General features: G+C 31.5%; 1 protein-coding gene and 1 pseudogene across 1 annotated transcript; both read left to right on the forward strand.

Moving 5' to 3' along the window:
* Positions 1-15: 15 nt before the first annotated feature.
* Positions 16-4,656, forward strand: LOC114731219 (rust resistance kinase Lr10-like). Its single transcript, XM_028918358.1, has 3 exons — positions 16-805; positions 1,910-1,944; positions 3,550-4,656. Exons 1-3 carry the CDS (start codon positions 16-18, stop codon positions 4,654-4,656), a joined length of 1,932 nt encoding a protein of 643 aa, XP_028774191.1.
* A 1,497-nt stretch (positions 4,657-6,153) lies between these two features.
* On the forward strand, positions 6,154-11,776 carry LOC114731220 (rust resistance kinase Lr10-like; annotated as a pseudogene).
* The last annotated feature ends 3,247 nt before the right edge of the window (positions 11,777-15,023 follow it).

Here is a 15,023-nt window from a genome sequence, read left to right on the forward strand (position 1 = left end):
CTATCACTGTGAAGGATGGGTAGAGGGATAATAGGCTTAATCAGGTTCTGGGGCTTGATGTACTTCACTCTTGTGTATGTGACATCGCAAACAACGAGTTTTAAAGATGAGAGCAAAACCTGTAATCCGTCTCATTGCGGCATTATCACAAACATCTCATATCCATTTCGTCTGCGAGACGACAACTGTGGCGATCCGGCATACGAGTTAGCCTGTGAAAACAACATCACACTGCTTGATTTGCATTCAGGAACATACCAGGTTCTGGGAATCAACTACAAAAATTACACAATCCGAGTTAAAGATCCTGGCATTCGGGAGGGTGATTGCTCCTCCCTCCCTCGCTATTTCTTATCCCGATCTAATTTCAGCGACACTTATAATGGTTCCTTCGAATATGATAGGAATAATCCCTATGCTGTCTTTCTAGAAGCATCCGCAGGTTCAGAAGCTACAATCGACAACGTCATTTACCTGGATTGTAGTGATCCGGTGAGGGACGATGCGGACTACGTGGATACGGCTCCCTGCGTGGATTGGGGATCCAAAGGAGATGGAGGAGGCCATGTTTATGCTGTAGTTGGAGACTTAGAGGCTGGGAGGTTGAAACCTGAGTGTCGTGTGAAATCAGTGGCCACCATTGTTTCAGATTGGAGTTCATTCCTGGACTGGAGAAGCTACTCATACGCTGATATTCACACAGTACTTTCCCATGGTTTTGAGATTTCATCGTGGCCGCTAGCTTGTCTGGATATTCACTGCGGAACTTACGAGACTTGCGTCCTCGACGATCGCACGCAAAAGGGCTATTGCTCACAAATTAGGACTTCTGTTTCGGTTTGGAAGGAGTATCTATTTCTCTCTTTTGTGGTAAGTCATTTTCGCCGTTGCCTTATTACCTGTTTGGTTTGTGAGAACTCAATAAATAAATAAATAAAAACAAAGAAAGAATATGATCCCAAAAAATTCCATCATAAATCAGTATTCAGTAGCATTGATTCCATATTATAATTTTTCCTAAGAAAATTATTCAATTTATCTCTTATTTCGTAAGATTAATTTTTAAATATATCATCTAAAGAAATTAATATTATGCTTTACTGTTGAATGCGGCAGGAAAGGCGGCATATTTGAGCACTCATGTAAAAGGTAACATTTTTTCATTCAATTTTTAATTCTTACTATTCTTTCTCTTCTTAATATAAAACCTATTGAACTAATTTAATTAGATTAAAAAAGTTAGTAACGTAGTTAATTATAAGAAATATAACATGTTTCTCCTAAAACATTATAATTATGTTCCTTAATATCATCCTTTCCTCACCTACTTGATTATGATTGAGAGAGTATCAATAAGAATAATTTAAGAGAAACTGATAAATATGAGAAATATGTCTTACATTTAGGATTAAGATCAACTTAATAATTAAGTCATATATCAAGAATCGGAGGAGTATTAAATAACAAGAACATTAAGAAGTGATCAGACACTCTTCTGGTTTTTAATGTAAGAGTTATTAAATTAATTTGGATAGATTAAAACCAACTTCCTAGCTACCATCTTCGGTTTTTAATATAAAAACTAGTTGAAAATTAAATTTGGTTCTAAATGTAAGACTTAATTCACTTTATCTCCCAAATTTATAATTCATTATCCAAAGTATTTCTATTGATTACACATATCAAGAGAGTTTTTATCCAAGGATAATCATGATTAAAAGAATACTTTAAGAAAATCAACCCACACTTGTTATAAATAACTAACTTTGTTAATCTATTCAAATTAATTAAATAACTCTTATATTAAGCACTAGATATTTCTTATATTTAAAATAAAAGAGCATCACCAACAAAGGCCGGCACAATTGATAGATTGCTGAGTCCCTTAAATATGATGTCCTTGAATTAGTCTCTACCTATTGGTGGTGGGATGCCACCTGGTTTGTACAAAAAAAAAAAAAAGAGTATCAATTTTGTACCTTTGAAATCTAAGTTATATAACTCTTAAGGGACATTTAAAAATAATCATTACTTTCCTTCGGAGAGTTGTCGTTCGTATATTTGACTTTTGTAAAATTTCCCGTGCAGACTTTCTCGTTGGCATTCTTACGGGTAATGTCTTGAACTCATTATTTTGTTTTTATTAAGTTAATTTTTTTATTTCCTATATGTTATTGTCATAGACACTTATGCAATGACCTATTGTTATTTTCTGTACCAGATTTTGTTTATGCTATTAATTTGTTGGAGGATTTTTCAATGATTAATTATTTATATAAAATTGCACAATAATTTTTTTTTTCTTTTCTACTTTCGGAAGGAGATTTTCGCCCATGTCCCGCTCTAAGTGTTACCCTTGACCTCTGTGAACTTTTTCTTGCAGGTTTGCTATCTTCTAAGGATATTCATAAGCGTAAGATCCTGAACTATATCATATATTCATACGTACAATTATATGGAATTCGGAATATTATTGTTTATTTATAAACAATATAATAGTTATAAGTAAATTGATAATATATATTCATTACGATATATTTTTTCTCAATTTTATTTTTGCACTTCAACATGATTAATTTTACCGCATGACTTTTAATTTCTCCAGGATTGAAAAATGACTATGACTGAATGTATTGTTAAAGAGCAAAAGTTGTCACAATTTAAAAGTTAATAAAGTAAAAATAACAAGATTTGAGTCTATACATAAATAAACTATGGAGAGAATAAAGTATAGCCAAGCCTTATTTTCTAATATGTGCGTGTGTATATTTATTTAATATGTTATATTCCTTAATTTAGTGATTATATTGTGAAAATAATGTGCATTGTAACTATATGTTCATGAGTTTGAGTAAGCTAATATGTATGTGTATATATGCGTCTTATATCATATACACTTACGAAAAATTAAATTATGTTATCTATCATATTTATTGGTAAAAAAAAATGCTTTCGTTTATTTTGAGTCCATGTTTAACACAAAATTAAATATTAGTTGTACTTCTTTGATCCTTTTTATAAGTCATTTTCAACATGTTTTATACAAATAAAGAAAAACCTTAAACTTTTTTAACTTTTAAAACCTGCTCAAAATTTAACAATTTTCTAACTTTATCCTTATTTAATGTACATTATATAATATAAGAACAAAATTGACACAATAATAAATGAATAGTAACATTGTATATTCATATGAAAAACAAAAATTTCACTCTTTGCACTATAAATATGACTAGAAGAGTACTAGTTATAACCTACATATGAAAACTGTGGCTTCCTGTGAAGTTGAATATATACAGACACACGCACACTTTGATTTGAGAAAACTCTCTTTTGAGTGACTTTATTTGTTAATCATATTATTGGGACAAACCAATTTTATGACGTTTGTGGAAAATATGTACACGCGCAGTTGCAGAGTCAGTGCAGAAGGAGATTGAGTTCGAGGCTGGTGATAAATATGATGGCGATTTCATTTCACTACAAGTTGCCTTCGCCTTGGGAAAAATCACAGGATATGTTTTCACTGTCATTATTCTAAGATTTCAGGTTGGTATATTATTTCTGTTCATCTTGTTGATTTACACATGGCGGAGAAGACACTTATCAGGCTATGGAAGCATTGAGGATTTCATACGACTTCATAGCCTTCATCCATTAAGGTACTCCTACAAGGATTTAAAGACTATGACAAACGGTTTCAAGACTAAGTTAGGTGAAGGAGGCTTTGGGACTGTGTACAAAGGCAAGTTAAGAAGTGGACCTGATGTCGCAATTAAAATGTTGGGTGATAAATCCAAAGCTACTTGCCAAGACTTTATCAATGAGGTGGCAACTTTAGGAAGGATACACCGTTTCAATGTGGTGCGTCTTGTTGGCTTTTGCGTGGAAGGAACTAAACATGCTCTTATTTATGAATCCATGTCCAATGGATCTTTGGATAAACATATTTTTGTTAAAGAAGGACAATCCTCCTTGAATTATCATAAGATATATGAGATATCTTTAGGAGTGGCCCGTGGCATTGCTTATCTTCATCATGGTAGTGACATGCAAATCTTGCATTTTGATATCAAGCCTCATAATATTCTTCTTGATGACAACTTGACCCCCAAAATTTCAGACTTTGGACTAGCAAAGCTATATTCTAGTGATAATAGCATTGCCACTTTGACTGCAGCAAGAGGGACAATAGGGTACCTAGCTCCTGAACTATTCTATAAGAATATTGGAAAAGTATCCTATAAATCTGATGTTTACAGTTTTGGAATGCTTTTAATGGAAATGACGAGCCGAAGAAGAAACTTGAATCCGCATGCAGAGCATTCAAGCCAATTATATTTTCCCCTATGGATCTATGACCAATTTGATGAAGAAAAAGATATAGAAATGGAGGATTTGATAGAAGAGGACAAAGCTTTAGCAAAGAAAATGTTCATAGTGGCATTATGGTGCATTCAGTTTAATCCTGTTGATCGTCCTTCAATGAACAAAGTAATAGAGATGTTAGAAGTAGATGATGTTCAAAGTCTTGAGATGCCTCCAAAACCTTCTATATATCCTGATGGTAATGTTAGAGCCAACTGTGACCAAACATCATCTTTACCCACAAGTTCTGATGGCAATCTAGGAGAGGATGCAAGTGACGAGACATAATACTATGCATTTAACTTGTAAATTTGTATTTCATGATAATGCTTAGTTGCTGTCCTGATTTGGGTTTTGCTCTTGTATATTTTCATATCTTACTTTTACTTATGATGTAATGATATGTATAAGGACTAATGACTCTTAATCTCTTTGAACTCATTCTCTATCCTAACATTATTCTAGATGATTTTGTTAATGGATATATATATAGTAATCACATAACAAAAATGGTGTTTGTGTGTGTATGTGTGGTGGCTTGAATATGTCACTGCCTCAGAACAGTAATCCGCTGCCTTTTCCAATAGAAGGTCTTCAGTTAAAGATAAGTTCAAGAATGCAGGCCCCTATAAAACAGATGAACATATTCCCAATCTCATATTTGGTTTTCGAATTCTTTTTGAAACTAAATTTCCTCTTCATTAATTTACCCTTTAGAGGAATTAAATTAAAAAAATACTAAATACACAACATACCAAAAAAAAAAAAAGGAATAGTAACTCGGCACAGGAGCAGAGTATTATTACATATATAGTTTATATGAGAACCAAATTTAGATGTACTAAAAGATAAAATAAAATAAGTGACGAATTGTAAAATGATATTAATAAAAGTATAATAAACAGGCAACATTTTTTGTTTGTATTAATCTAGACGTTCCTGCCAAGCTGTTATGAGGTCAGCTCACCCCTTTGCCTCTTATCTGGCATGGTGTAAAAGGTAAGTGATTCTCTTACCATACTATATAGATTTGTTTGATTTGTTCTTTCAAAAAAATGGATTATAGGCAATATTGATCTTTAAAAATTAGATAGTGGAATGTTTGTGGGTTGCACATAATTTTAGATCATGCATCATATTATTTTTCCTTATCATAACTCAGGCACTCATTATCCCTTATAGTAGAGGGTTCAAACTCATAATCTCACATTTTAAATTCTTAAGGGAGATGCTTTATGTCATTTGGGAGAGCATAATTGAAGCTTGAGGCATGTCGTTATTAATATCACCGATAAGAACTCACTGAACAATTTTGGTTTTATATTCATTGGAACCTAGAATCGTTGAAGTGGTAGATATAATAGTTTAGGAAACATTGGGTGCAAGTTTAGCAGAATGAACAAGTCTATCATAATATAGCAAACCAAGATTTAAATCTTTACTGGGAGAGGTGTCCACATTTAGTACCTAACAGTACTTCAAACAAAATAGCCTCTAATAAAAGAATACATGTACTTAGGGAGGGAAAAAAAAAAAGCTCTAGAAGACAATTTCCAACATCGCATAATTCTCCCCACCGAATTCATAAACATGTACAGCACCACTACCTACATTGTCACCAACCACAAAAATATCTGATAGCAACACATTATTGTAACCAAAGCTTTTCTTTGATAGCAAAAATTCAGGTCATTTTTGAATAAAAAAACAACCCTGTGGCTCTGGAATTTCTTTATTTTTAAGAAATTAAAAAGCGGAATAGTGAGGCTGAGGGGTTACGATTAGCTAAATTAAAGCATGTAATTTTTTAATGGTCTGAAGCACACCTATGTCCACCTTTGGGAGCTGTGATTGGAAATATAAAATTTCCCACTTTGTCTTGTGTATTCAAAGTCAGGGGGCTAAAAAGAAGCTTGTAATTTATTAATGGTCTGCAACTCTTGGATTGATTTGAGATGGAAGCCATTGAGTCAGGAGGGTGCATTGGCTATCATTGTGAAGGATGGGTAGAGGAAAAATAGGCTTAATCAGGTTGCGGGGCTTAGTGTTCTTCACTCTTATTTATGTAACGCCCCAAACAATGAGTTCTAAGGATGAGAGTACAACCTGTAATCCATCTCACTGCGGCATTATCACAAACATCTCACATCCATTTCCTCTCCGAGACGACCCACCCGGCTGTGGCATCCCGGCACACGAGTTAGCCTGTGAAAACAACGTCACACTGCTTGATTTGCGTTCAGGAACATACCAGGTCCTGGGAATCAACTACAACAATTACACAATCTGAGTCAAAGATCCTGGAATTCGGGAGGGCGATTGCTCCTACCTCCCACGCTATTTCTTATCCCGATCTAATTCCACCGACACTTACAATCTTTCCTACGCTTATAATAACAATAATCCCTATCTTGGCTCTCTTGGAACAGCACCCGACTCAGAACTGGCATTCGACCACGTTATTTACCTGAACTGTGGTGATCCGGTGACGGACGACGCGAGCTATCTGGATACGTTCCCCTGCGTGAACTGGGGAATGAAAGGAGAAGGAGGAGGCCATGTTTATGCTGTGGCTGGAGACTTGGAGGCTGAGAGGTTGAAACCTGAGTGTCATGTGAAATCAGTGGCCACCATTGCTTCGGATTGGAGATCATTCATGAAGGGGAAAAGCTACTCGTAGGCTGATATTCACACAGTACTTTCTCTTGGGTTTGAGGTTTCATGGTGGCCACAAGCTTGCAAAGATCTTCCTTGTGCACCTGGAGAGTTTTGCTTCTTCGACAAACACGCAAAAGGCCTATTGCGAAGAAATTAAAATAGCGTCTTCGTGTTACAGTAGGGATGGTGTACCTTTTTATCTCTTCTGTGGTAAGTCATTTTGCCGTTCTTATATTTTGTCCATTTACAATGACTTATAAATAACTCTTTAATTATAATTTACAGAATATTAACTAAATATGTAAGATAAATTTTATTTCGGCTTACATAAAACATATTTATAAATATTTTCAAACGTTTTCCACCTGTTTGGTTTGTGAGAACTCACCATCAATGAAAAATAACACTTCCTCTTCCTCTAGGGAAAAAGTAGTCTTTGGTTAATTTTTCAGAGGTAAATCTGCGGGAATTAGATAAGGGCGTTGTTATAAAATTGCTTTTATGTGGGATAAAATCACTGTTTTAAACCACTTTTATTAATCCACGTACTAGTCCCTTGGGGGACATCCGATTAGTCCACATACTATTTTAGTTATTTGTCTTTATATAGGGTTAAGATATAAACTTGTCTTGTGAATTTGTACTCAGGAGTGCTAGGTATCCAAAAAAAACATTTTGCGCAAATTTGTACCCAAAGTTTAAAATCACAACAGTGTTGCCTCCTATTAAAAACATTAACAGTTAACGTCACTATTTTAACTATCAATATTAGTTTTTTAACGGTATGAGGAAATTTGCTATAATTTTAAATTTTTGAAGCAAATTTACACTTAAAAAAAAATTTTAGGTGTCCAATACTGTCAAGTGAAAACTTTCGAAATAAATTTGCATCTTAACCTTTCTTACAAGTTATATATGAGACTAGGGAGTACAATTTATTTTCATATTTCGGGATCCCTTTCTTTGTTTTTTACCTTTTCCCCATTGTGTTATATTTTGTGATTATAATTACTATTTACTATTTTTTTACTTTCATTTAGTTTTTAAAAATTATTTGAACATTCTTTTTTGAGTTAATATTACGTTCCATTATTGAATGCCTCAGGGAAGAACGCATATCTGAGCTATTGTGTACAAGGTAATATGTTTTATCCAATTTTTAATTCTTACAATTGAATAACAACAACAACAAGAAGTAATCAATTTCATAACTTTGAAATACAACTCATGGGTGACATTCGGGCGGAAAAAAAACTTATACTGAAAAAGTTCATTATCATTTTAGAACAAAAATATTAATTATTTTCAATTATTCTCTGCTATTCTAATTAATAGAAGTGACTTAATTTTAAACGGTTTAAGAAAAAATTTCCTATGGTTTTTGCCAGAAAACATTTAGATGTTCGTACAATTCATCCACACGTATTGATTTCTTATGTGATTGATCTGATAAAGTTATGCGAATAGATTGTTAATATGATGAATAAGGTGGTGATTAGGAGTTGTATAGTGGACAGAATAATATGGCTTAAGCATCTAAAATATTGTTTAAGAAATTATTTTAGTAGGAAATGAAATGACAGATAAAAAAGATGAGGAATAATAAAATTAGATAATCTATATTTAATTTTAGTTTATTATTATAATTAAATTTATTTAAATAAATAATTAATGTAAAATAAAAGTAATATTTGACCAATTGACTTGACGTTCTCTCCTTGTAATTTTAAAAATATAAATTTACCATTTAAAATTAAAAATAAAAATATTTAAGGAAAAATCGCAATTAAAGATCCTAAAATTTGAAAAACACTAATAGGAACTCTTAACAACTTCACTATGGCTTTTAACAATAATAATAGATTATAAAGTTGTCAAAACCTATAGTAAAGTTATCACGGGTTCCTATCTGTATTTTTTAAATTTCAGGATCTTTTTTTGTGATTTTCCTAATATTTAATCTGAACCGCCCTAACAATAGCCAAGAGCCTAAGAGCGTATTTGACTTTGTTAAAATTTCTTTGCAGCATTTTTCCTTGGAATTCTTGCAGGTAATGTCTCGAACTCATCATTCTCTTCAACCCGAAATTAGGAAGTATTACCTCTAGTCCTAATTATAAGATCTCATTTGTAAATTATGAATGAGGTCTTATAATTAGGATCAGAGGTAGTTGTTAATAAATTTGTTTCTATCTTATATATATATGATGTCAATCTCGTTTATTTTTCTAATTTATTAATTTTTTTCCAAGTGTATACAACCAACAATGGCAGCTTTCCATATAAATAATTAAAATGAGAGATATTTTTTAAAAAATTAATACACATTTTTTTATAAATAGATAAGTTAAACATATAAAGAAAATTTAAACAAAAGTTGTGTTATTATGTTGGCTTAATTGTTTTGCGGAGATTTTTATTAGACTCAATGGGGCTTACTTTACTTAAAAAAAGGGAACATACTGAGCCATTTGAAATGACAATTTCTAATGTGAAAAAAATGATAAACTGCTCATTTGTTATTAAAATTTTTTTTATGATTATATTTTTTTTAGAACTTAATTTTTCTGAAAGAATATAAATAATCATGTAGGCTAGTGCAACTGCATAACATTTGGAAGAAATTTTTTTTTAAAAAATATCTTGATTTAAAATTTAAAATTTATTATTATTTTAATATGTCCCTCGCGCAGTGTAATAGCTAACGTCTGTGAACTTTCTCTTGCAGGTTTGCCATTTTCTAAGGATATTCATCGTCACAAGATTCTAAACTATCGTATGTTCATATGAAAAATTATAGGGAATTTCAAATATTTTTTTTGATTTATTTGATTTTTATAGCAAAATTGACAAGTGTGTATATATATATTCATTGCGATATACTACTTCTGGACCTAATTATAAAAAGAAAAACACGTGATATCACCTGTTTATTGTAAATTATGCATAGTTATTGCAAAAAAAAAAAAGGGTTTTCCTTAAATTATGTTGTGAGGATGCTTCCCATAAAATCTAGGAAAAATTGGGGATAAATCTCTCATTATAAATTTAATTGGCAACTAGTCTCTAGTATGATTGATTGTACAAGGAAAAATTAGTTGCATAGAGGAAAGATGGTTTGCACAAATATACATATATACTACCTCTAATTCTTAATATAAAAGTTAGATAACTAATTTAAATACGTTAAAAAAAATTAGTTAAGTATGTTGAGTTTCCTAAATTATCTTATTTAATCATGTATCTTGGAACTACTCCTTAGTAAAACTTTTTACAATCAATAGAGATATTTTGGAGAAAATATCATAGATTTGAGAGACAAAATCAATTATGGTTTTATATTTGAAACCAAATTCAACTCCCAACTAGTTCTTATATTAAGGACAGGATATTAACTATGATTTGAGAAAACAATTGTCCTTAGAATGACTTTGTTAATCATATTTTTGGGACAAACCAATTAATTTGTGGAAATAAACACTTGCAGTTGCAGAGGAAGGGTATTCGTCGATTCACATTGTGTTTGATTATAGTGGTGTTGGTGATTACAATTCCACACAAGTCGCATTCGCCTTGGGAAAAATCACAGCATATGTTTCGACAGCCTTTATTCTAAGATTTCGGGTTGGTATCTTATTTCTGTTAATATTGATTATTTACACTAATCGGAGAAGACACTTATCAGGCTATGGAAGCATTGAGGATTTTATACGACTTTACGACCTTCATCCAATAAGGTACTCCTACAAGGAATTAAAGACTATGACAAAAGGTTTCAAGACTAAGATTGGTGAAGGAGGCTTCGGCACTGTCTACAAAGGCAAGTTGAGGAGTGGATCTGAAGTTGCCGTTAAAATGTTGGGTAAATCCGAAGCTACTGGCCCAGAATTTATCAATGAAGTGGCAACTATGGGAAGGATACACCATTTCAATGTGGTACGTCTTGTTGGTTTTTATGTGGAAGGAACTAAACGTGCTCTTATTTATGAATTTATATCCAATGGATCTTTGGACAAACACATTTTTTTTTCAAAGAAGGAAGTTTCTCCTTAAGTTATCTCAAAATATACGAGCTATCTTTAGGTGTGGCTCGTGAGATAGCCTACCTTCATCATGACTGTGACATGAAATATTGCATTTTGACATCAAACACCATAATATTCTTTTTGATGACAACTTGAATCCAGAAATTTCAGATTTTGGACTGGCAAGGTTATATTTTACCAATGATAGTATTACCACTTTGACTGCAGCAAGAGGAGCGATAGGATATATGGCTCCTGAATTATTCTACAAGAATATTGGGAAAGTGTCATATAAAGCTAATGTTTACAGTCTTGGAATGCTCTTAATGGAAATGACGACCCAAAGAAGAAACTTGAATTCACATGCAGAGCATTCAAGCCAAGTATATTTTCCATCATGGATTTAGGACCAATTTGACAAAGAGAAAGATATAGAAATAGATGATTTGCCAAAAGAGAAAAAGGTTTTGGCAAAGAAAATGTTCATAGTGACATTATGGTGCATTCAATTTAATCCTGCTGATCGCTCTTTAATGAACAAAGTAATAGAAATGCTAGAAGTAGGTGACGTTGGAAGTCTTGAAATGCCTTCAAAATCTTCTATATATCCCGATGATGATGACAGACCCGCCCGTGACCAAACAACATCTTTATTCTCCACGACTTCTCATGGCATTATTCCAGAGGAGGATATATGCAAAATAATTTATACACTTGGCTTTTGACTTTTGGAACCAAAATATCTAATAATTCGTCTTCCTTCAACACAACTTCAAGCTTGTTCCTTTGTAACTTGTTTTCAGTTGCAAACAAATGAGGATATAAGGCTTCTTCGTACTCTTATTCTTCCACTGGACTCCCTCAATCTTAGCCACCAGGCGTTGGTTCTTGCCATGAATATTCTGAAACACCTCTCTGTTCAACTCTTTCAGATTTCCTTGTAAATATTCTAAATTCTCTCTCACATAATTTCCTCCCTTTGTCCTTCAACAAATTATCATACTGATCATCGGCAAAACCAAGAAGTTTCAACTCTAAAAGGTACCTTAAAAAGGAACCATATTGCATGACCACCAAGTTTTAACTTTGTTTTATTTCGTAGAATTGTCGCAACTTATTAAAGTATTTAACTATCAATTCAAATATTCAAATGATTTGGTGGCATAGCTAGGTATTTAAATGTATTAAAACATCAGTAAAAAAAAATTCATTTGAATAAGTCATACAATTTTTGGCTGGAGAACAAGTTATATATTAAACGTCACTTTTAACTTTGTTTTATTTAATTGATTGATAAAACTAGCATCTTAATAAATTGATCTACTATTTATGTTTTTTTTTCAACTGAATATCTCATTACATTAATTAGAATATACAAATCCATAAAGAATTTCAATAAAATGGATATGTGTCGGTATTCCGAAACAAAACCAATTAGTCTAGAATGACGCGTCAAAACATGTGTATATATACACACACACATACATACATACATGTGTTTGTATGTATATATTGAAATATGAGGAGCACAAATGTGAAAAGGTCTTTTTCTAATAAAAAGATTATCATTAGCGCCAATGCCATAATATATTATTAATCTTAATCGTTCATATTTAAATTGAGATTCCTATCAGCATGGGCTTCTTTTACATGATGTTTAGTAGCATCTTTTCATGGCATGCGCTAAATTTAAAAAAAAAAAAATGGAGTCAATATAGTTATCATATAATATGGGTCAAATTTGGTAACTAAAACTATATATTTGCTTGGCTCCCTAATATAAAAATTAGATAACTAATTTGTGGATATTAAGAAAAATACTCCTCCGATCCTTAATATAAGACCCATTTAACTAATTTGATTAAATTAAGGAAGTTAGGTAAGTTTGTTAACTATAAGAAAAGTGGCACATTTTTCCTAAAACACCATAATCATCTTTCTTAATGCCCTCTCTCCCTCTTCTACTTGATTATAGTTGATGGAGTATCTATAGGGGTAATTTAGAGAAAAATGATAAATATGATAAATGGGTCTTATATTTAGGACCAAAACCAACCCAAGAATTGAGTCCTATATTAAGGACCGGAGGAGTAGTTAAATTAGCTATTTGTAATAAATGGATGTTATCTTTCTTAAAATATCTTTATTAATAATGTGTATTGGAACCACCACTAGATAAAAACTCTTAATATGTATTACTTGGGAGCAAAATGGATAAACATTAGAGACAAAGTGGATTGAAATTTTATATTTATGATCAAATTGAATTTTCGCTTAGCTCTCAAGGATAGGAGATGCTAATATAATATGCTACTTCCGGTTCTTAATATAAAAGGTAGATAAATAAATTGTAAATATTGAAAAAATTAAGTAAATTAATTATTTGTAATAAGTGGGTACTGTCTTTTCTAAAATATTATCATTAATCATGTATATTATAATAAAAACCCTTTAACATGTGCAATCACCATAGAAACTATTTTTTTTAAAAAAATGAATAAATATAAAAGACAAAGTAGATTGGAGTCTTATAAGGCCAAATTGAATTTTTAATTAACTCTTATATCTAGCATCGGTGGTAATATATGAATAATAAAAGAAAAAACAAACAATTCATATCTGTTGACTAGCTTTGACCACATGGATCCATTTCCTAATAATGAACAAGATTAAGGGGCAAAATAAATTCGCTTCCAAAGCAAATTAACTTACCAATAACATGGCTTTTTCTTGCGTGGCTTCTCTGCTGAAGTTCTTTTGCATATCTGGTGTTGTGTGAATGTAGAGAGAGGAAGTATGGGAGAAGTGATTAATAATGCTAAAATGCTTTTGATTATACGACCAGATTTACTATAGATCTACAGATCTAGCTTTGTAGAGAAAATGAAGGTCTTCGTGTAATTGTTTTAGATACTCCTCTAGTTTAATATAGGATCTAACTGTTGTATTGATTTTGGTTCTAAATATAAAACCTAATTATCATATTTATCAATTTTTTCTAAATTACCCCTATTGATACTCTTTTAACCGTAATTAAGTAGGAGAGGGATGGAGGATGTTAAGGAAGATGATGATGGTGTTTTTACAAAAAAACATGTCATATTTTTTATAATTATCTAACTTATCTAACTTTCTTAATTTAATCAAATTAGTTAAACGGGTCTTATATTAAGAACTAAAGGAGTACCTTTTTTTTAATCAAGCCTAAAAATAATTAAATGTCACGTGCCTACTGAGTTGTCAGGAAATGTAAAGTTCTTCCCGTTAAAATACTGCAATTAAATTAAAATTGGGCTGCCTAAATGAAGTAATTAAGATGCCATACTCACATGCATGGTAATGACCATTATTACTTATAAATTATTGTCATTATATATGTACTGCGAGGTTAGTGCTCCACATGGTCACTAGATAGGTTAAAAAACTGGTCAAATTATCTTTTCTATATAACCTTTATATATTAAAATTATAAAGAAAAAGTTAAATTCTATTTTTTTTAATAAACATAAATGGGAAGTTTGTACTTTTTTTTTTCATCCACTACAAAAAGGAGTAAATTTATATTACTAACATTCCATATCAAGGGGTGATGTTTATTTATTCTCACACGTTAACGCGTTAATATAATTGATGTGTTAGTTTGAAACACTGTTTTAATTTTCATTCATCTTCTCTCCCCTAGTAGTGCCCAAATGTTGAACTTTGACAGCATACATGGATCACTTTTCTAATGATTAACAAAAAAATTTTGGTTAAGAATTTTGATGTTGATGAATGTAATAATTAACATAATTTTTATATATCAAATTTCATTTTTAACTTTACATTGATCAGATATTTACATTGCTTCATTACACTGCTTATTAGAATATACAAATACACAGACATTTTCAATAAAATTAATGATATTATATATAAATTGAAAAAAAAAACATCCTTTTTGACCAGGATTTAAAAAAAAAATCTAGCCTA

Source organism: Neltuma alba, unplaced genomic scaffold (genome assembly GCF_004799145.2).
Source record: "Neltuma alba isolate B1F8T4 unplaced genomic scaffold, ASM479914v2 tig00012808_pilon, whole genome shotgun sequence".
Classification (NCBI taxonomy): domain Eukaryota; kingdom Viridiplantae; phylum Streptophyta; class Magnoliopsida; order Fabales; family Fabaceae; genus Neltuma; species Neltuma alba.